The sequence below is a fragment of the Apteryx rowi genome, unplaced genomic scaffold (genome assembly GCF_003343035.1).
Source record: "Apteryx rowi isolate R43461 unplaced genomic scaffold, aptRow1 scaffold_29, whole genome shotgun sequence".
Taxonomy (NCBI): Eukaryota; Metazoa; Chordata; class Aves; order Apterygiformes; family Apterygidae; genus Apteryx; species Apteryx rowi.
The window spans coordinates 2,073,423-2,097,925 of NW_020449307.1; the positions used below are offsets into that span (position 1 = coordinate 2,073,423).

At 41.0% G+C, this 24,503-nt stretch overlaps 1 protein-coding gene across 1 annotated transcript in view; it reads right to left on the reverse strand.

Annotated features, from left to right (window-relative positions):
* Positions 1 to 418: 418 nt before the first annotated feature.
* PTPRN2 (protein tyrosine phosphatase, receptor type N2) overlaps positions 419 to 24,503 on the reverse strand; it is a 506,489-nt gene continuing 482,404 nt past the window's right edge. The window contains 4 exon segments of the mRNA XM_026069273.1: positions 419 to 490; positions 5,954 to 6,027; positions 22,120 to 22,184; positions 23,916 to 23,969. Coding sequence (XP_025925058.1) covers positions 419 to 490; positions 5,954 to 6,027; positions 22,120 to 22,184; positions 23,916 to 23,969 — 265 coding nt within the window.

A 24,503-nucleotide genomic window follows, 5' to 3' on the forward strand; every position in this document is an offset into this window, starting at 1 on the left:
GCCTTTGAGAAGTTACAAAATATAACAGAACACTGTTTTCTGAGACGATATTGACTGCACTAATTACCCACAATACTGTATATTTGCTATTAAGAATATGAATGTGTGCTTTCAAAGTGTGACATTCAGGGCTTCGAGGATGTGAAAGGAACTGGATGGACTGTTCTGTCGCTTAATCCGAGGCTTCAATGTACTTTGTAAAATTTATTTAACACCCCCCCCCCCCCAAAACAGAATACACATTTTAACTGTTGAACTTTTTACCAGCTAAAGAAGTTTGTAAGGACCCTATCACTATGTGGTTACAACAGAAGATACACAGTTAAGGTCAGGTCACGGTTTCCAAGAACATTCACAGGGACTGAGGACAAGGAAACGAGGGCTGGATCCTCAGGGAGCCTTTAGGAGCCCGAGCCGGTCACTGTGGAAGTGCCTTGAGTATTGCATTCACTTCCTCTGCAACTGCTGTCAAAGCAAACTCAAACTGCTCCTGCGGAGAGAACAAACACACCCCCTGAATAATAAAACACAACACTTCCAGAAAGGCAGGTGCACTGCTCTGCAGCAAAGCATCCTCGAGACATTGCTAAAAATATGAATATGCAGGATGGATGGTACACTCCAATGGAAGGGAACAAAATGTTCGGGGACTATTGATGCCATATACCATGTTTGACAGCATCTTCAAGCYGGAGTCATTTTAATGGAGAAAAATGTTGGTAGCAGAAACCAAGCTATTGGGACACATGATATATTGCAAGTGCTTGGTCAGAAAGGCTTGGGAGTAGTTGATCACTAGCCATTTCCTTCCGACACACAGATGGAAACGTATTAGCATAACTGAGATATGAAATAGGTGAGACACTGCAAAGGAGAGTCTTCGGCTTCTCTCAGGAGTGTTTCTAGCTGAAATCAGCTAGAATAAATACTTCCTCACACTATATCTATTATACAAAACAATATCTACTCTCTGCTTTACCTGTTTTTTTTCTTTTTTTCAGCTGCCGTTTTAACTGCTTTTTCTGCACCCAACCATTACCTAACAATATTTAGATCACTCTCTTGACATTTAAGAAATACTTGGGAAAATTTTTGTTTGCTACTGATTTCCTGTAAGCATAAAACCAAAACTACTAACAGATTTCTGCGCCGGGTCAGCAGAGGTGTGAAGGACACAGGCATGAATGCCCACCTCACCTAAGCACAACCCTAACATGTTCCTGAACTGTCTAGTCTTACATTAGGAGCTTTACTTCCTCAAGGCTAACACGTGGTATTTTCTAAGCAAGGAATTTTTGTCAGAAATTTAGCTTACTGAAGTATCTGACAGGATGATTTTGAGTTTGCTTCTTTTCAGGATAAAAAAGACAAGTTTAGTCATAGTATAAGCAATTGATGGACACAAGTCAAGGACTGTGCAGAAGCGTCTGGATTTTCTACAAGTATTCTAGCGGTTTAAGCCAACAGGGGTCAAGAGCTGTGGAAGAACTGACTTTGAGAGAGGATGTCTGAGATGTACCCTGCAAAGCATCCTGAGATCACTGAAGGGACACTATCTGTGCCTACGGGCTGGGAGATCAGTGGTCCAGTAGGTATCTTCAGACCCTCAGTTTGCCCTAGCTGTCTGGCATTGTGCAGCATGGGTGGAGGTATGTAGGCTACAACAGCATGTGGGTGCAGAACGCAGCCATACCCTAAAGGCAATTACTAGACTAACAGTGTTCATTCATGTTTCATTTTCCAGTGTTTCACTTTACTGTGGAAATCTGCAGGAAGGATGAAAGGACAAATTACAGATGTTCAAGTCATAGTTCAGAAAGACGGGCGACTTGTAACTCCTGCAGTTCAGTGTCAGTCTTCTCTGCCTTGTCCTGCCCCGCTGCAGAGTCATCTCCTACGTGGAGATGCCACAGAGAGAAGCAATGAAGGGAGTTGCTGGACACAAACAGAAGAAAAAAAATCAGACTAAATTCTCACAGACACCCTATGTTCCAGAATTTTGCTATCTGCTTGGCCCTGTCGAAGTGGCATCCTTGTATGTTTGCTGGATGGCATCCAGTAACTTTTAATCAGACATCAATTCACCCTAAAGAGTAAGGACTCACCCTCATTAGGCACTGAAAATGGTGTACACGTCTGCCTCTCCCTCCCTCCATTCCCCAAGGTCTCTGCAATTAAAGAAGAGTCTGGAAATGCTGGTGGCCTCCCCRGAGCAGCAGCTGCATTTCATGACAGAGCACACGAAGAGTAGCTGGAAGGCAGACGAGGCAGAGAGGGCATTCATCCRGACACGCAGCGTCAAGAACAAAACGAGGTGCCTGTACCTGCTAAAATGCTTCAGGGTGTTGGGACAACATACGAGTGGCACCAGGCTCCAAGGAGAAGAGACTYGGCCGAAAGAACAAGTGGCTGCCCGACCTTATCAGTGCAGCCCCCAGAGTCCGTCGAACGAGGCAAAGTCCTTAGCGACTACCCAAAGAGGCTTGAAAGCTGTTCCTGAGACCCAGGCATGATGTGAAACCCTCCCGCTGGAGCTGACAGGAGACGGGCAGAGCGGGTGCTGTGCTGCTGGGACGCCGACAGCATGGATCGSTATTGCTCCAGCCATCCGATGTGAGCGGTGCAGCCGGTCCTCCTGGTCTGCCAGGCCTTGGAGCACGGCAAACACAACAACAGTATAGGCTGATCYGAGCAAGTGTGGGGCTGACACGGTGATCCAGCCAAGTTTCAGAGATGTTCAGACGTCTCTTCCAAGACGTAGGCGTCAGTTCAGAAGAAGAGAAGCTGCCGCCTCCCGTAGTAATGAGGCTAGCTAATGTGCTCTTCATCTGAACATTTTACAGTGAGGAAAAGCTCATAAAATCAGGGACTACAATACTTAAATACTAGTCCCATAGCTGAAAGTAGCTTAAATTACTCTCCATTTATTCACTGAGCAAATCTGCCCTTAAACCTTGCCAGTCCAACACATGTTCACCTTACTGTGAACAGCTGCCAAACTGGGGAACCCTCTGACCTACGGGTGCCTTCAGCYCTTGCCGGAGCAAACACGAGCACAGAATGCAATTCTACCAACAGGGGCAAACCCACCCCTCTCACCCGAGGACTTCAGATTGATCAGCATGAAAACTGAAGTTCAGATATGGATTTTGGAGACAAGTTCAGCAGAGACCACCAACTTGCTTTGGCTGCAACCCTAAATTGCTGAGGTGAAACAACTTAGAAAGCATAATCTTCACCGTCAGAGCTCGTAACTGGCTGTGCAGTGCTGCAGTGAAAGGGAGAGCAGAGCAGACACATGGGATTGGCAAGGACTCTGTCTTCCCGGGATTGGGCAGCTGAGCGCCTTCCCCCTCCTTCCTTCGGGATAATACGCACAGGAGAAATCCAAATAGCCGAGCTTTCATTGCTGTGCATTACTACCCTTCAGAGAAAAGCCTTAACACTCCTCCCACACCTTTACTGGAAAACAGCCACAGTTGGATGAAATTAATTTCAATAATTCTTAAAGGAGCTCAGGTTGTGGTTTTGTATGGCTATACTATCATTTACATGTGTTATTTACATATGCAAGACTAACTGCAGACGAACTTAAATATCTAAATTTGTCTAGAAAACAGAAGTGGACAGGCATTTTGTGATGTCAGTCCACCTAAAACACAGAGGCARTATGAATATATTTAGAAAAATACGATAAGCTATGTTTTCATTCAGACTCCAAAAAAAATTGCCAAGAAAACCAAGCTGAGTGTATGCATCATATATAACAGAATGAAGAAGATTACATGAAGAAAGATGCAGAAGGAGAAAAAAAGGAAATATATTTTTCTCAGAGAATATTCATCCTCTTTCACTGCTTTTTCCTTTCATATGTGGCATATCAACTCTGTTTTATGATTGGCCTGCAAAAAAATTGCAAAACCACAAACCCTCTATTATGCTTCTCAGAAATGCAGAATGTCGTTAGGATAATTTCATTACCATTTATTATATACAGTGCTCTTGAATTAAAGATCCCTTCCAGAAGACAAAATGTTGCAAACAAATCTTTCACATGCTTATTGAAAATGTGGAGCGCTGCCTGCTGGAAACACAATAACATTGCTAAAGTAAGTTGGTGTTTATTTTGCCTGGGGATATTCTGTAATTGGCATTTCTAACCTGACTTTTAATCCATTGTTTTAAATTACTCCAAGAGTCTAATATTCCTCATTTGTATTCAGTTGGGAAAGCACAGGGATTTGTTTAAATCCATCAGAAAAATTCTCCAGGGACAGTGCATTGCTAGCATGTAACCAGATATTTATAATTTGCAAGACATTAGCTTGAATAAGTGATTTGGGTGGTTTTGAGAAAACGACAATGATGGAAGAAGGAGCAAGATGAGAGATAAGCAATATCCTAAGAAAATTTTTCATTCTGGATGAAAACATTGGATACATTTTCTTCCTGGAGTGCTTCCAAATAAATGTTTGGAGGGGAGAAACACAATGTCTTTAGTGAGATTTTCATCTCGGGGACTCAGGTAACTATTTCTGAGCTAACGTAGAGAAGTTGTTTGCATAACCTTATTCTTTGGTTCTGGAGCTATATTTTTTCTTTTGCTGGAGGCAAGAAGCTATAATTTCTCTAAACAGAGAGACACTGGAATCAGAGCTCTGTATTTCTACAGAGCTACCATRTAAATTGGATGCATTTACAAAGTAGTTCAGGACTTGCATCTCCCCTCAGAATAAAATATTGCATATTGTGTGCTCTAAGTATTTTCTCCCAGTCTGAATAACCAAAGCAGAATAAAGATTTGTTCAATTTTGTGTCTTACACGCAGACAAAGATTAGCTAGCTTTGACTGGCTCATCATTTTTCATACACTTACTTAACTGGTAAATAATAATTAACCCCCCCCCAACAGTTCTGCAGCACCACTTCTCCTAGTATTAATGGGAAGATAAAATGATTAAGAAGAGATTCAAGAAAAGCTATGAGCCAATGATTGCTGCAGAACACATTTGTTTCACCACTGTCCCTCAGCAATTTTAACTCCCTAAATGCTGCAGACATTGCTGCTAGKCCCCGCCTGCCCGAGACTGAGTGCTGTCCCATTGCATATTACTCAGTTTGGGGCAGGATCTCTCATTCAGTATCTTACAATGCCGTATACAGAGTCCTCTGGTCTCCGTGAATGAGTTTCTCTAATGTTGTATTTGCAGCTCTTAACCTGCAGCAAATACCCCAAAATATCATTCCATACATCACTGAAAATAACAACCATAGAGAGATTAATTTCTAATTTAAAGCACTACAATCACACTATCAGCTATCTTTAAAAGTTATACATTTTCAAAAACTCCAAAACTGTTATAGCTGACAGTAATTATAGAATAAGATATTCACCTTACGAAAGGGTACAAATGTAGTCACTGTGCTACATTCATCAAGGACATGGCTTTAGGCTATTCCCTTCAAAGTTACTATACATGACTCGATTTTCTCCTAAACTATTTCCTTTAAGTCAAAACCTTTTTCAAAAAAAAAAATCAAATGCAGCAGTTAATATTCCCTTTAATGAGTTGAAGCCTTTTAAAAAATATTACGTGCATAGTTAACCACAGGTACTCTGAGAAAATAATCCATATTTTGAGGATTAAAGCAAGAACATTCTTTTAAGCACACATTTTCTTTAGTAGACTATAGATTGTTGTCTTGACTGCCCTTCATATATGGTAATCAAGATAGATGTAGGAGATGGTACAAGAAAGAGCAGTAAACACCAAAGAAAGTAGCCTAGATAAATCTTCAGCATAAATAAACCTCAGTTGGTAGGGAGCCAAACAGAGTAATCAGCAAGCGACCTGCATTAAATTAGGTCATACCCTCTCTCTTCTGTCATGAAAACAACTACTGTGAAAGACCTTTAATGTATTTAAAATCCCAGTGGATTTATTGACAGTACCTTTGTCTGGACCATGCCTGGTCTCTGGTCCCTCAAGTGCTCCAGGGTAGCAGCAATATCAATCTCTTTAGCACCTGCAACAAACCACAAATTGGGCTGAGTTCAGAGCACAAGATAATCCATGCTGCATCTGTCAATCTCTTGCTATCGGGTTCCCTTTGGGCTACCAGTCCAATTGAAAATTATTACATCCATCTCTCAGCAGACTTGGCAGGCAGCTGCAATTTTTGTGTTCATATAGAAAAAGCAGAGGTTGGGGCAGCTTTTATTAACATTAATTCAAGGAAAGCCAGAGAAAAGCAAATTCTTAAAAATGCCTCTGCACCTAGAGCAGAATATATTTGCCACAACGTAGGGGTCCTGCTTGGCTATGCCACCAAGCGCTCCTTTGTCACCACTATGAGTATGCATTGAATTAAGGGCCAGACCCACACAAAGATTTATGTTGTTAAAACAGGATTTAGGTGAACTTCTGTCCCCCACAGCTGGGATCTCGGAAACCTGCCTATGGCTTCCTAGTTTAGAACCTGCCAGAGCATCTTGCCGCCTGATCCCTGTTTGAGCTGGCAGATCTGTGGCATTTACTTTAGGTTATATGTTGGGTGCACGGACACAGCTGCGTGCACCGAACAGCAACACCAGCATGCAGAAAGCAGGTGAGCAGAGCCTCACTCCTCTGAGGACCAGCTCCCTTCCTCAGGGCAAATGTAGCTGCTTTCCTTTGAAAACAAGATGGGTGAGGAGCAAAGCAAGTCCTAGTGCCTCTCACCTGTCCTGTAATACCCTAGAGCCTAGAGACCTGCAGGGGACTAGGAGGTGCTGATTTCCTCCTCAATTTCTTCTTCAGTCAGAGACTTTTCAAAAACATCTTCCTCACTTTCCTTAAGTGCCAACCAGATACACTTTATTTGAGGCGACTGAGAGGAAATCAGGATTCTGGTCCCTCCAGTGAGTCCTTGCATGCTTCCCAAGGGTGGAAGCCCAGCTGGAAGCCCTCAGAGTTGAAAGCTTCCTCTGAAGCTGAGGAAGATATCCAACTCAGGTCTTCCCTTCTTGTATGGATGCTTTAATTGTTAAGACAGTTTATCAACGATAGGCGTTGGCTACGTTCTGCAATGTGCTCCATCGTTTTGAAGGATATTCATAGGTGTGCTCTGAAGAGGACTATGGACGTACAGTTTGGTAACCGCTTCCCGCTGTGTGGCCCTAGGAATCTCACAGCCCAGCACGTGTATATTTGGGACTGCCTTCTGCAGGTATTTAAACCTCCCCAAGGGCACACAGGAAACCCAGGTGCCTAGCTCCTGGTGCCTAGCCAGATACCTAACCTACCTCGGGGGGCCGGACATGACTGTGGCTGCTGCAATAGCTCACTTGCAAAGGTCTAGTTCCCAGGACTGAATTTGCAGAATTGAGCCCAACACTTACCACTCTTCATTCTAGTGAACTCCGAAAAAGCATTTATTGTAAATCAAATGAGGTGTTGGAATTTAAGGGCTTAAGGATAGCTGTAATTAGGTTTATGTCAATGTAAACATCATGCACCTCCTCATTTACTCAACACAATTTCATAACTCAGCACCAGCTTTTCAAAAATTCAGAAAGGCAACTAAAAGTAAATGATTTAATTTGGATTAATTTGAAAAAAGACATGAGAAGATCTTTAAAAATAACATCAACTTTAGAAGAATAATCAATTTGAAAGGGCCTCCCTAAAAACATGTTCTTCAGCTGTATCAGAATTCACTCTGGAAGTGTAACAGTGACAGCTTAGAAGGGGTATCTGACACAGACATTTTTGCTCATTACCATGGGATTGGGGCATTGTGTGATTTTTGCTGCTTTTTTCCACATATTGTATGGGAATTTACATGGAGGACATTTCAACAAAACAGAAGGTTTTACTTTAAAAGCAAAAATAAAACTACACAATGGAGCAGAGCAATGCACAGCTCATATGCCTTAAAATCAGAGAGCAAGGACAGTAATAATAATTATACCCTAAGTCAGCTGCAGTTTTTACAGTTGCCTTTTATCCGAAAGCATCAGTAAAGCTGTGGCTTGTGCTTCCAAGAGTGCAAACAGTAGCAGTGGCAGCACAAGGTAGCTCATTTCAATGTTCAGTCTCGCACACGCACATACAAGTAGGTAGGAATTTCGCCACTGAGTTTTCTCTTTCCGAAATTAAGATCTGAAAACAATTCCGCACAGCGACACCAAGGGCCTGGGATAGTGGCGGTGCTGCGGGAGCCTCCGCGGCGTGCTGCGAGGAGGACGGCAGTGATCCTCCCGGCCCAGCGGCCCCCTCGCGTGCCACGCGGGCTTCCCTGTGGCCCGAAACGTGCACGTCCACCCTGTCCAGTGAGGGATGCTCTTTAGTTGAAGCTACTCCAGCCCCAGGAGAATACAGTAACATATTAGATGCAGGAGAAAGGTTCCTGACAAGACCCCAAACCCCTTTTTAATGGACAGACAGGCTTCTGTGCCTACCTTTGAAAGAGTTAATTCCTTCATTTCTGTGATGCAGGTTACAGGCATTTACTAGTGAAGTGATGCTTGCTTTTTTATCATCGTTAGTGGAATGACATGCCTAATAGTATGAACAATGCCTGATCATAAAATCCTGATTTAGCAAAACACCAAAGCATATGCTTATGTTGGAACGTATGAATAGCCCTAGTGGGCCAGTGTGCTTAACAGTAAGCTTGTTCTGAAGTGTTTTCCCAGTAGAAGTCACCGAAACTTCAGATTTTACTGGTCAGCATCCCCAACATATGGGTTGTGATCAGCATGCCACCTACAAGCCCTTCTGATGTCTTCAGCCACAGGTAATTAAAAAGCGAAGGAAAGCACAATTATGATTTTGCCCAAAGTGTGTATCTTGCTGCGAAGTCAGGCAGCACCATCACAGGCCATCTGCAGTGTCCGCAGCACCACAAAGCACAGATTTGTTGACAGAAGAAAGAATTTAATGAAGCAAAATCAGCATCTCGTTTCTGAGGATGAGCTTTACTCATTCTCTTTCCAGCTAGGCAGTTAGTTAAGTTACACAGAAAGGCAAGGGAAAGTGAGGGAAGAGACTGCTTTGCTGCCCATTTTTAACATTTCTGAATGCCTCTGACACTATGGTGACAGCAACTACCTAAGTGCCTAGAGAGGCTGATCAGCAAAACATAGGGCTGCAAAGATGGGCAGCTGCTTTGAAGGAAAGATATCTTGGGACAAGAAAATTCAGAGGAAATAGGATGAAATCCATGGCACAGGAGAAAGCTAGCATGACTTGTTTTCTCTCTGCATGAGGAAACTCTCTCTCTTCCTTTCCCGCATCCACTGCCACATATTTTGCATCTATTCCCTTATTGTGCCTAAAACAAATGTGTTCAAATATATACATTGCTAGTCCACTATTAAAACCCATTTTGTGATGAGGGCTTTTTTCTATTCATACTAATGCTGAGTTGCTGTTACATCATGTAAATTCAGCTCACTGCCACTGATGTGTGTGACAGTCTGCAGAAAGCTCTCGAGCGACAGGGACAGGCAACGGAGGAGCCTTCGAAGGCTCGAAGGGCAGCCTGGACCCCACTTGCATTCACGGGTGATCAGAGCTCAGTGTTCAACTGCAGCGTGAACTTTCAACTCTCTCTTTAATTGTTTTGTTGGAATATGACAAAAATTCACACTGAAGCTTCCTCTTTATATAATATATAAAGAGAATTTAACAATAGCATACATACATAGGAATATAACAGAGTGGCATAACAACAAATTTTCATTCTATAGTGTTCAAAAGCACTTTATTTATGCTTTTGAGCTACTTCAGGTGAAAAAGAACACAGCGTATGGTACATGACACTGGGAGAGAGGAAAATCACATCTAAAGACATCAGGGTCAAATCATGCTCTTACTTAGATGGACACAAAGTGCTACACACTGCTAAGATGTTTTAAAGATTGCTTAGCTGGAAAGCTCACATACGAACTAAATTTCACAAAACAGTTTGGAGAAAAAGCTGAAGGAGCTTGACCCACCGATTCCAAGGATATTTCGTATTGGAAACGTTTTGCTCAGGCAACTGAACTATCACGCCCAACAATAATGGCTAGAGATGTCAATTTATTGTCATACAACAAATAACCTCGAGGAAGGGTTAAAAATACTAGGCTCGGGAGCACTGAAGATAACTGGAAAAGAAAATATAACGTGTCAAAGAGGCAAGATTTTTTGTCCTTTCTTCCCCTGTTTAACAGTGCTTCCGGTTTCGGGAAATAAAAGGAGGGATAAAGAAAGCAGCATCTAAAGAATAAAGAAAAATTCAGCTCTAACTGTATTTTATCCTATAGGGAATAAATTTGGTTTATGTTTGTCACAGGTTCATATCAAATTTCATTGCTTGTTTTAAGTGAACGTAAAAATGTAACTTAGGATGAGATTGAGCTGATGTAGTACCAGCAGTAATGAGAAGTGACTGTGCAATGCTTTTTTTCTTAAGCAGACCATGCATTTGCAATAATTCCTTGTGAGCCAGCCTGTGTGCACCTTTCCCCACCCTGAGCAGCTCAATGAACTAGTTGAGTAAATATGCCCCAAAATACTTCCACGCCAGTGCAAGGCAGATTTTGGCTTCAGCAGTTAACTAACTACCACGTTTTTAAGGGCTCGAAGCGTTTACAGTGAATGCCCAACAATCCACATCAGAAACTGAATAAACCGAGAGAAAACAAGAGAAGACGCAAGCTGAATTATATTTTGCCCCCAAGGAGCGAAGCCGTTGCTGGAGTTTAGGGTCGCATCCTTTCCAGCCCTCCCTCTCCCCACAGGCACCCGCGCAGGAAGCGCCCTGGCACTTAGCAGCCGGTGCTCCTGATTAGCGGCTCTCAAGGGGTTAAAGGGTTTGGCCGCAGAGAGTCACATAAGCAGAGTATTCAGCGTGTCATAAAAACATGGGTAAAAGCCGAATTCCCTTTTTCTCATGCAATAAATAACGAGCTAGCCAAATTCTGCTGCAATAGGGCTCCATGAGGGAACCAGCAGCAGCTTGCAATCTTTAAGATCGCTTGAATGCTAATGTTAGTTTTATTACTACAATAATGAAACCTTCCCTCTCTTGTGCTGCCCCCAAACATGACGGGGGACCCATAACGACAGGCATGCAAGCGCATGAGAAAGGGTCTGCGCAGGGCAATGCCTTCCACATTGCGGTCGCGTTGTTGTCACTGTGATGGTGCAAAAATATGACAAACCAAGTAATATATAATATGTTCTCAGATATCAGCTGGGAAGAAATGATGAAGGCATAGCGTTGAAGAAGTGGATTTCAGGTTCAATGATCTAAGGAGCCCGCGCAACCGAAAACTTGCCGTTTTTCCAGTTATAATAACAATCAGCAGTTGCTACATAAATGTTTGAAAACTTTGCCTTAATTAAGGGAAGTTATGAGATTTTATTTTTACACAATAGGCTTGAACAGACTTACGCTCAAAGCAAAGTCAAAAATCCTGTTTTATTCATTACTAATGAAAAGTGCACAGTAGATTCTGTGGGACTGACAGAATTTTATATTAAAGCACTACATTAAAAGGAATATTTTAGGTTCTAGAGGCTCTGAATTTTCTGTATATTTATAAAAATAAAATGATCCTTAAATACTTCATCAAAGTAGTTATTTGTGGGGAGTTTCTTTTTAAATAACCCAAACTGAAGGATTTTCTTTGTGAATGTTTCACAAATATATATTACTCATAAATAGCATATTAAAATAGATTTTTCTAGCTGGGAACAACTTCCAGATCTATAAGCATATATCCTTGAAAAGATAGATTATAATTCTGCAGAACGATTATAAATTCGTTACTGTGAACACTAAAGGATGGCTTAGCCATTAGGGTGCTATGTTTAGATTTATACAATGAACAATTTTTTCCTTCCTCATAGGTTGTTATGAAGGTGAATCCATTAATGGTTACAAGGTACTTGGACAGTAGAGAGGTAAGGACCGAGATAGATACTATTTTTTTTCAAGAGCCTCTGCACCTTTCTCAGCCCTCCTTCTGTTCCCCTTGATCATAAAGTGATCACAAAGCTGAATATATGATGTAGGAGTCATGTGGAGAGGTTGTAAATGGAGGATTATTAGGACTTTTACCATTTCTCCTTGAGGAGATGATGATGATCTGTGAGGGAATAAGCATCTATCCCAACAGCAAAAAAAAGAGAGGAATACGAAGGGAATACAGAAATGACCTGTCAACTACCTTTCTTTTTCTAGCAGTAGGCATTCAGCTTCATTCTAGTCAGATATTCCCTGTTTAATGCATCTTTTTATATTTATTATATTTTATAGATTGTGAATTAGGCCTTGATGGGCAAAGAGACTTGTTAGGTCAGATTACAAACCGGCTTGCTAAAATCTCTACGGAAGAGTCCCTAATACAGTTCTTTCCGCTGATCTTGGTAGAAGCTGAAAAAGATCCAATTAATATTTCCAAGATGCTGCTGATTGGCAACCTTTCAGCCTCAGAGTCGGGCACCGCACACTATTTGCAGGCTGTCAGGAGCACCACGGAAGAATCACATCTGTGTAGCACAGCCTATATATTATGAAATAGCAAAAATACACGAGAAGAAGTTAAGGGCTAAAACATAGTGTCAGCAAGGCCAATCAGCTGTCTCACCACAGTGCGTCTGTATTTAGGAAGAATACAAGCGTTCTGCATGTTTTGGCAATGACTGCACGACTCACTTGAAAGAGGAGCGATGCTCCATGGTCAAACCAACCTCACGTGCACAGTGGCTTTATGCAACCTCTATGCTCTCCCCCTGTGAGAAACAGGTTGTCTTGGGTTTAGCAGAATGGCTAAGGCTTTGCCTCCTGACCACTTTCCTGCACTCAGCATTGCCTTAGCAAGGAGGCAGGCAGTGAACTGGGGACAGTGAGGAGACAGGAGGACACAAACCTCCTGGAGAAGGACAAACCAAAACTGGAGCCTTGTCTGACAGAAGCCTAACACACAAAAAGGGCACATCTCCAGTGGGAGCTCAGGTTCAGGAAGCAGCCTCTCTGCGTAGTTAGCAGGCTAAATTAGCACTCATGGAGTATGATGTTGCCACAGCTGTACTGTTTCCAAGCTGGCTAGACATAACCACAGATACGCTATAGATTCGCAATGCCCCCGAAGCCCCAGACACCTCCAGCTTCCCAGCGACAACTTTGCAAGGACTGCTCATGTCCCAGCTCCAGTGTTGCCCCATCAAGTACTTAATGTTGCAAGGAAACATTTAATCACGTCTTATGAGGGGCAAACTCAATCTGATTAAAGAAGAAAGGGTCATAACTAGGGGGAATGTAACACCACTTCTTCACTGACCATTAGTTTTAATGACATACCAGTAATACTAACTAGCTTAGTCTCAAAGGCCCAGGCTCATCTTATCTACTCCAGCCATCCTTGAAGCTAGAAGCTGAGTTAGTCATCTAGCCTCCCGACAGCTGATGGAGAGAGGAAGCTCTGGAAGGCAATTTATTCATCCTGAGAACTACCCTCCAGAGGCACATCTCATTCTCCAATGACTACTGAGGAGACCTAGACAACTAGATTAGGCTAGATACTTAATGCTAGATGCTTTACATTGCTAAAGTTAGCTGAAAGAACCAGAGTTTAACAGAGATGAAGTTTTGTACTGCAGCGTTGGGCCAAAGAAGATAAGACCATTTTGTGATCCGTTCCATGAATGCCACAATCTGCTAAATCTAAGAGGGGTCTGAGGTCTGCGTTTCATGTCTGTTGCTTTCTCCTTCTTCCCGCATGCCCTAATAGGGCAATCTGGATGGAAATGGCAAGGGGAAAACCAACACGGAACCACAACAAGAAGATATACCAGTCACAGTATAGTCTAGAGAAGGCCACAAGGATGAAAATGCTTAGTAACTGCTGGTTGTCCAGGGCTCTGCTGGAAGAAAACACTGCATTTTCTTGCTTCAACTTTTATTGTCTGAGGGTCCATTAAATAAAAACACTTGTAAATATTAGAGTTAAAGAGAGAGCTGAACACCAGCTAGAAACTGTAAAAATAAAAGCAATTTTCATTTGTACTTATCGAGATATCTACTGCTGTAGCTGCTGGAGTTCTGCTATTGGCCAGAAGGATCATTTGATGCTTTTCAAGGAAAGAGAAAAGCATCAACAAAAAGCTAGTGAGGGACACACTTTTAAAGATAACAAAGAAGACAAATGTATTCAGACTGGCATTTTCATTAAAAGCTTATTCCCTGAGATGAACAAAGTCCATGTGCATGCATGTATGTGGTTACACCTGAATCTGTGAATGCTGTTTGTCTGTAACCTCAGTCAAAATATATAAGTGCTTCTATACAGCTGAAAATAACCCAAATCAACATTTCACTACCTTTATTAAAAAACAACAACAACAACAACAACAGGCAAAGCAAGCATGCAGATGGAGAAGGGAATAAATAATCAAAGTAATAAAAGGGAAGTAATGAATTGTGACATTCATACACATACACTCACAGTATACATTACACAGTATACACAGTGCTACAGTTTATACATTTTACATTAATACTTGAAAACTGCACTTGCGTATTACATGTATGTATAAATGTAAGTCCTATGACTTTCTCATTATGCAATTCAAAGGAAGTTGATACTAAAGATGGAGGATCTAGGAACTGCCCGTTTTTTTTTTTTAAATAACTGATACAGACAAAAACTATATCTGAGCCTACACTGATTTTGCCAGTCTTGCAGCGACAGAAATTCACTGCTGTTACGTCAGTTCTTCAGCTAATATCCTTTGTCAATGCAGAAGGAAATGGTAACCGGAGAGATGCATTTATTGTCAATTCTACAACCCCTACAAAAGCAAACTGGAAACCCACAGGAACATGCAGAAAGTGCACACTGTAACTGAAGTAAATGGATGCTAATTTAAGGCTCCATCGCACTTCCACTGCACCTGAGAATACTTCACATCATACAGGAATTGTCTCTGTTTTACATCTAGGTTTTCCCCAGCCTCCCCAGGAGTTAAAAGTGCACAATTTTTTGATAGGAATATGCCTAAATTATTACATTTAAGAAATAGAAGATAATGAGATGTATTTCATATAGAATAAAATATCCAATATTCACCTATGGCCATTGTAGAAAATACTAGTACACACACCTAAATTTAACTTACACACACATACAGACACACACAAAGGGTAATGATAGCTCTGAAAGAATTGTGGCTGTGTTGTTACCGCCTGCTTACAGATGTTCCCTAATATCAGCCCCTGTATAGTACAGATACACGTTCTGCTTCTTTTAGCACCTCTTCCAGAAACTACAGGCTAACTGCTTCAAAGGCAGTTCATCTCCACATGCTGAAGCAAACATGAACAAGGTTAGGATGCTGATTTCAAAATCACACTTCTGAAAATGCTCCTCAGTTTGTCCTAAAACATCTTAGAGTCCCCTTTGGACATGAGAATTTATTTTAAAGGGGGTGCAGAAGCAGCTCGCCCACATGAATCTATTAAATTGTAAGAACTACATTTTATGTTACTCTGATTTTATGTTGCATGTAGGTAGTAGTGATTTCACAAGACAGTACAAGGATTGAGCTTAATAAAAGATGCAACTATTAGGGATTCATTCTTTAATAGAGTTATCTATAAAAGTGACAGAACTGGTCCAGCTATAGAAGTTGTGGAGTAATTACACTTTAATTTGCTAATATATATTGTATCCTTAACAGCCAGAAGACTACCATCTGGTCAATTAAACTCTTCTCTTCAAATCCCTTCTCTTCCAATCCCTCTATGGACTGCTGCATAAGATTAACTACAAAAAAGTAGTTCTTCACTCTGTATATAAACCTCCTTTTCCAAACATTTGCCCAGCTGCTTCTTGAACTGATAGCGCAGTATTTCTATGACCAGCTTTTCCACTTTTCCATATTCTAACCTACCCATTGTGTGAAAAAATACTGCCCAAATTCCTTATCTGCTTGTCTCCTCCTGAGTTTCAGTCAATGACCTCTTGTTTTCAAATTAGTCACTATCTCAAGCTGCTCATTGACATCAATACATTCCTTTCAGGGTCTTCTAACGCTCTATGGGGACCCCCCTTCGTGTTCCTTTTCCCAAGGAATAGTCCATGTCTGATCAGTCTTTCTTCACAATTCATTTGCTCCAAACCCTGAATAATTAGGTTTGCTTTCTACCATACTTTCCTAGTCCCAATTCTTTTCTAATAAAATCCCCAGAACTGCAAAGAAGTCACAAAATATGGCTCTTTTAGAGTATTCTCTGCCAGTATATACACTATTTTAAAAAGAAAAAAATAAATAAATTACATCAATAACTTGCTTACTTTTTGTTTGAAACCTCTACCTCTCAAATGCGCGAGGTGTTTTTATATATGTTCATTTTATGAACTGCTAATTGATGACTCTACAGAGTCAACAGCTTTAAAGCTCTATGCATCAAAATGTGTTTTGCAAAGGAAACAACTGAATATTGTTTTAAACAGCTTGTTCTAAATAGTGAGGGCTCCCTAATCATCACAGGCTCTACCGTAAAAAACTGTCCTATACATTCACTATCCGCTTTTGCGTGTAGCTGGGGGCCCAGCTCTCATTGTGATTAATTATCTTCTGCGAAAGCCTGCAAGAATGAGCACTATTTGCCTAATTGTGTTTCCAGGGTAACTCATTACATAAAAGTTACAATACATAAAGGCAGCTCATTTGAAAAACTGGCCTTACAACATATGATATGTTTACATGGACACAAAGAACTTTTTTTCAGAAATTGAAATAGGAACATTTCAGGAATTACATGGTGAACATTGCTGCTAAGATTTGAGGCAATCTTGTGGGGGGCACAATAGTGCACAAACCAAAAACCAAATTTTGGGCTTCACTGGCCTGCATTTTTTTCCTAGAGATAATAATCTAAATCTAGCAAAGACAAATCGCCAGGATTAGCATTGCAACAGATTCAAACTTAGAAAATGAAAATAATCMCATTTTAAAGTTAGGAATTTTTCTGCATAAATTTTCCTCAAGAATTCCACTTATTTCTATTCCTGCTTCTTAACTCTTAACATTAATATTTAAAAAAAAMCATAATCTCTCTTTTACACTACATATTCTCTCAGCTACTGTAAGAAGCATACGGTGTGTTAAATTTTATTTTCACAGGAGAAACTGGACCCTGGGTTCCAATAATATTCCCTCATTTACTCAGAGTATGTCAGAAATAACTGATGTCCAGGAAGTTGCTCTAGGCTTATATCAGTACAATTGAAGAATAGAATTTTCTCAGTCTTTGAGTCAGGACTCAAAAAATAGCAGATTGAATCCATTTTAACTCTAATATGGGCAAGCATTTGCTTTCATAAAATCCTGTTAGAGAGGAGCTCGCCCTACAACTTCATTATGATTGTTCAATTCACATAGCAGACAAGCAAAACCTCAGCAAGGGTTCAGATTAGCCAAAATCATTTGATCATGATGAGTCAGAAGGCGAATTAAGAAATCTTTTGTTTTGCCCTAAAATGTCATGCTATACAGTGCATGTGCTCAGGAGCTGACTCACCAGACCCTCAGACAATAGCATGGTGGGGACAAGGAAAAGGACCCGGGGAGGGACCTCCTCGGCCAGCCCAGGCCACCGCACGCGGACTCATCCATTATAATCCATGCTTTTGATTGCGGGAGAAGAAACCGCTGGTTTGCCTTTGCTAAATCAAATCTTTTTTGCTGGGTTTTGCAATTCTGAAATCAATACTTTACAAGGAGTTTAGAATTCATGTTTGCCTTTGCTTCGTCTCATCTCACTCCAGCTAGTTCAAACACAAAAAAATGGATGGTCAGCAAACCCCAAACAGCTGCTAGCTGGATTAATATCTAAAAATCAAACTATTACCTACACTATCCAAGCCTCTCAGTTCAGAAAAATGAAAGCAGGAAGACCCATAATCTCATTCTTTTCTTTGTCATGCCAGAAACACTCAATAAAAATATCTTGCAATATATCAGACTTTTAGTCTTTGTAATAAGCCTGTAGGAAAGATGAGAAGGGAGAAAATTCGCAACTTTTTTCTAGATCAGAAAAAAAGGGGAAAAAGCTGAACAGCTCAGAGTTACTGTGAGTTTGGAGCGAGGAAGGAATATCAAGTAAACTAACCTAAATCAGTTTATCCTCTGTAGTAACAAAAGATAAAACTTGTTAATACATCAAGAGTGTTAAAATTCTTATCAGAAATCAGCCTCAGAAAAACAGTTTGTGTCAAAAGTCCAGCAAGCATTGTTATATAGAAAAATTGTTATATAGAAAAACCATCAATTTATCATTTTCAGTCCTTATTCAAATCATGAAGCACACATAGAGTTAAAAGAAATCTTCTAAACTTCCCACTCAAAACTAAAGTGTGTTTTAAGCTGTCTGCAAGGGAAATTAGAGGTGACTTTGGTAACTGTCTTAAAATTTTAACATTCATTAGAAAGTAGTATCAATATTTAAACATGTTACTGTAAGGTCAGATTCTACACTGCTTGGTTTTCATTATTACTTTGATGGGTAGAGGATCAGAGCTGTAGAGCTCCTCTGCATATGGAATATAGTATTAAAAATAATTACAGCAATAAACTAAGTGATAAATAAGAGTGCCACGTTACTGGAACAATTAAACAAAAGGATACGCTCACATTGAAAACTTTCCAACGACATGATACCGAAATGATAGCAGTGAACAGCCGTCGCTGTTCTCTAACTGCTCCAGTATCTAATAAGATTATTTAATGTGGCTATCTGAAGTGTGGGCACAGATGGGGTCATTATATTTATTGTACAGAGGACACCGAAATTCATTAATAACTTGACCCAACAGGAAACCCTTCATGATGATGTGCAGAGCCGGAGGGACTCCCGAAGGCCGAAGCTGTTTGAATCACAAAGGCAGCCGGGGGCTGGGAAGGTGTTTGCCGAGCCCAGGCTCCGGTGGCCGCAGGAGCCCCGCGCGGGCACCCTCCCCGCGCTCAGCCACCCGCCCGGGGGGGGCCCGGCGCTGCTGACCCATGCCGGCTCCTGGGGCCTTTCTACCGCCCGCCCTCACTTTTCCTGCAAGTGCGTGAAAACAGGGCACTTTGCTTTTTCGCGTTTCATTTTGGCTTTCTCGAAGGGGTGGCTCCGTCAGACCGACGGGGCAAATGTTGACTTGGGTAGCACGAAATCCTCGCCAACTCGGTTCTTTTTTCCTGCCATGGGCAGGCTTTAGGAACAGGTTCCTTGCTAGTTGTTTTTGGCGTATAAAGTAATAGGAGACATGGCAACAGGCATGACTGTAGAAAATATGAATTTATAACATGTTTAAYAGAATAAGTATTAGCACTAATTCAATGAGCATTGGGAGAAAAAATTGTTAATGACAAAGGCATTTACAGTTAACTGTCTACGAGAATGTAGCAAAGTAAATCATTGCATGAAAAGGGAGCTCCTTTTCTAAATCTACCCTATTAAAAAACCCACTAAAGAGCCAAAGCATTTATTGATTGCTTTCTACTTTCCCACTGCCGAAACTAAGTACTCCTCTATTTACTTTGATTTAAAAATGCATTATTGTCTACTTTCTAATAAACCAGACAGTGGAACAAGAAACGCAAATTATTCTAAGTTTATTCTTAAAAGTCCTTTTTTTTTTTTTGAAAGACTGAAGGCCTTAATCCTTAAAAGCCTTTTTGAAAGAAATGTTACTAGATGCTGGCCTTGCAGCTGGGCCCAGATTGAAAGTGCACTTACATTTTTATGCTTAGAACTGAAGGACTCTAAAGTTAGTCCTCGCACTCCACATAAAAGCTTTGGAAATGGCATTCTTTGCTACTCGTGCAATTCATTCTTTAAGAAAAGGAAATGGAAAGAAAGATTTCATGTCCAGGGCTCCAGGCCCCTTTGATCATTTGATGAACATTGGATCCTCAACCTGGGCCTCCAGCTTCTCAGGGCAGACAAAGAGGGCCCCGGCCGCACAGGCTGGGCCGCGATTCCTGCCAGAACAAAACCTTTGGCGGCCGCACAGTGTGACAGCCTGGGAAAGGCCCACCTCAGCAGGGCTGAGATGCCCGCTCTGCCCTTTGATCTTTCATTTAAACCCCAGCCAAGCCCCAGGTCAGGGGATTTCCAACGGCACAGCCCCATCGGCAGAGGGGAGCAGGTCAAGAACAAAATGGGGGTGACCGCGCTCAGAAAGCCCCGCGACGCCTTTCTCTGGCCAGTTTCACATGACTTGTCGCGCTTTGTGAAACACTAAGCCCGCACTTAAAGTGGAATTTGACATTACATGGTACAATGGAGTCAATAAATGGCATTCTTCAGTGCTTTTACAACAAAGTCAATCCTTCCTTAAGTGGTTGAAAGCCCGAAGCTGGAAAATACTTCTCATTTACTTCTTTCTGCAAGTAAATTGCATATACTTTAAATCTGGTTTGCATTGCAGCTTTTCATTGYTGAAGACCGAAATGAGCTCAACAAGTATCTAACAACGATGAACATCATTAATTTTACTAGATACCACTGCTTGCATTTTTGGAGACTAGGTTGTCACGTGACATATGCCAAGTATCTGAAATATCCCAGATGAAAACCAATTTTCCAATGAGAATGAAAATCTCATTCCACTGAAAAATTTTCAGGACAGTGCTGAGGAGAAGACAGGCACACAACTTCTTCTAAGATCACTAGCAAGTTCCACATACCCGTTATGTCTGTGTTTGATGAGACATATTAACAGTCAGAATAAGGGCAGGAAAAAATGCTAAACTCTTCTGTCCAGGGGAACAGCACATCACTGTGTCCCCCAGAACTGGGATACATAAGTTTCAGGAAGCAATAGATGACTGCAAAACATGGAGTGTGTTTTAAACTATATATGTCTGAGTTAAAGATTTTAAATAATAACTGTAAAGTGATTGGAAGACAAAGAACTAAATATTATTATAAATATTATTTCTCTGTATAAACTAATATATGTTATTACAATTAATCCTTCTTTTTTTAAATGCAAACACCTGTGCATCATGCCAGATCAAGGTAGTGCAAGAATTAAGCTTAAGAAATAAGGAAGGCAAGTGAGTATTTTTTGCTTATTTCTGACCACATGAGATTTCTCTTACTCTTGAAACGCAGTCCTATGAAACTGTGATACGAACATAGCCAAAGGCATGTGGGAGGGTACAAGCTACAAATAACATTGACCATGATGGCTTTAATATATGATGAGGTTAACATGCTTACCTCTACCCTCCTCCCTTTTGAAGGCAGCAATCAGTATTTAAAGTGTTGCTTATTTCTGAGATATAAAGATTATTTCACAGTATCTTAACTATTTCCCACATCGAACCATTTACTAGTCAATAAGAAGTAAAGGCCCTGTTCTCAGAGAATCTGTAGCCTTTTCTTTTTAAGAAGGAATAGTATATATTTATGGAGAGAAAGAGGATTTCCCACTTCATAAAAGTACACCTCGCAGACTAGGAAACGAAGGCACAGGCGTTAGATGAGTTGCCCAGCACTGAGCAGCCGGCGGCAGAGCTGGCAGCAGAGCACTAGCCAGTTTCTTTTCAGTTTACTGCCCGATTCACTACAGCCTTTTTGCTCCTGAAAGACAAATCTGTGCAGCACCCGGCACACGGGACCCTCGCCTAGGATCACATCTTCTAGGCACTATGGTGGCAACGGACAGCTATGAAAAGATAAGTAATTGTATTTGACTGTTGTTGCTGGGGAGGTGACGGCCGGCTGTGTACCAGTCACGAAGCAGCCCAGGAACTAACTTGGATAACCGCTAACCAATGATTACATAGCCCCAAGGTGTCTTTTTTCCTTAACTGCGAAACCTATTTTAAATGATAAAGTTAAAATGCAAGTACTTCTCGACAGCACAAACACATCTGCTCATTCATAAAGCGTTTGCTTTGCGTGTTGTGTTTTGAGATCCCCATGAGTGGGCAAATGCAACTTGAGAACGTTCAGGAACGAGCACAATTTGCCTCTGATTTATTCGAAGGCTTTCTGGGACTACTACGCCCCGGGTTGCCGTGGCAACGCAGCCACATCTTTCAGGACGGAGAACGTAACAAGGCTTTGGGTTCTCACCTTTGGCCATTTTATTGAGAACCATGTCAATTAGGATGTAGGTTCCACTTCTTCCTGCACCGTCACTGCCAACAGAAAGGGAAAAAGAGAAATAAAGCCCATCAGCGCGCGTCTGGACCCAACAAAGAGGTACCTGCCGCCAGCGCCACGCCGGGTCGCGCGAGGCAGGGAGGACAGGACCAGGGGAAAAGCGGGGTGCTGGGGGGGGGGGGGGAAGCTTGCACTTAATTAACACCAGGCCCACGCGACATTAACTCTTATTCCGCATGGAAAACAGGGATCTGTTTTGATTTTTAAGCCGAGCTGTGTTTATGCAATGGAAATATTTCAAGCAGCAGTGGAAAAGCCAGTGATCTTAGACCAGGAAGCACATGCACGGCCCTGTCCAAGAACTTAAACACTCGATTACCGATGCGCCGTCTTCACTGTCAGACGGGACATGAACCATCTGAACTTGAAAAATCATGGGCAATTTGTTTCCTATTTTTACCCTTTCCTTTAATTCTTCCTCAGTCGCAATGAACAGAAAAAAAATATGACCATGCGATTCCCAAGAAACAGCTCTAACTTTTGGGTGGCGTGGGTCCCCCTTTGGAGGCATGTGAGCCCGCCTCGGCGGGAGGAAAGCTCCCGAACCGGGATGCAGCTTGGGGCCCTCTCAGAGTGGCTCGTAATGCCCAGCGTGATGCTCTTTTAGAGCTGCTGTTAGCAAACATAATTAAGACTTTAAGTAAAAGCTTTTTTTTCCTCCCCCCCCCTCCAAATTTTTATAAAGGTGCATGTGCGACCAATTAGACTGGCAAATAGTTCTATTAATTAAGCCATTATTTTTATTGATAGCTCAATTCGTGTACAAGAGTTAATGAAAAGAAAAATAATACAACAGYGTGAAGAGCGTTACTGTATTCCATTTACAGGCAGGTTATGAAACTTAAATTTTTGTTAAGTGTCTGTAGACAGAGGTTTTTCTCTTTATCAGTTTCTAGAGCACTTCTTAGAGAGAAGGAGGTATTAGTAATAGTTTTTCTCTTTTTTCCTCCCCTCTTTGCAGAGCGCCTCCTCRCAGCCGATGGCAGGTGGCCCTGCCCCTCGCTCCCGCACTCCCACAAGAGAAAAGTGGAGGGCAACATATTAAACAACTTTCCTCTTAGTCATATTTATTTTTTTATGTTCCTTATCTCCAAGAGTATCTTAGACAGATTAGTGCAACACTCTCCTTGTATCTCAGAACCCCTAACAGCAAAAACAGTTATTAACATTATTATTGTAAAGTTTTATATTGACCTGTCCAATAGCTTTTGTTTACATCCATCAGACTGTCAGGCCTAAAGATAATCTATGCTTAAAGGATTACTCAATCTCTGGATAGGGATAGGTTTCCATTCCCTGACATTGCCCTGTTCTTATCATGATCACTAAAAGCATGCAGAGAAGAAATAAAACACAACTGAGCGTTAATAAAAATAAAAGGCTAAATTGGCAATGCATGGAACCATTATAATTTTGAAGTACATTTATGAAATTAAAGTGCTATATATATTTGGAAGGGTGGCTGTAGATTGTAATTTGTGAAACAACATCTACAAAATCATAGTAAAGGGTAATTTTATTATGGAAATGGACCCTAAGCATTAATTAGCATTAAAAAACATAGGAATTATATGTAATACCTTTGGCCTACCTTACTATATGTTTAGTGATTCATCTAAGGCTTTAATTTGCCCATTTTTGTTATATTTATATTATATTCTTACACATAAAAATCTCTCTAAAGCTATTTTAGAAATTGTACTTGCCTGCAATGAACAACTACTGGACAAGAGCGACCCCTGTAGCACTTGTTTACTTTTCTGCAATAAAACAGACACAAAAAATTAATTAAACATATTACATAACTGTTTCTTTAACCAACTGTCAAAAATAAGCAATAAAAAAGCAAATATTGCAGTCTTTAAAGAAATAGTCAGATTGTTCATTTCCTAACATAACAAGCAATTTTAATATATGTAATTTTCTTTAAAGTTTGCTTCTGTTTTCCTATGGTAGAAATTCCAAAAACTACCTCTTTGTAACTATTAGCTAAGTGAAATAAATAAACTCTTTTCTCAAATGTCTCATATGTTAGCTCCAAACTAAAATTATCATGTGATATTTTAATTTTAGAGGCTAACTTTGAGTTCATGAGCTTGCCCAAAGAAATGCTTGAGGAGCATCAAACTGAATCCAGAATTAAAAATGGGCATTCCAGTATACTTTGCGTAATATGTGCTTATTTGAAAAACAAATTCTCTCCGGAACAGCAAATAGCAAACCTTCGGAAAAGCTTCTCACACATTTTTAAAACATAATATATTCATGGTAAAAATAACTAAAACCATCAGTAA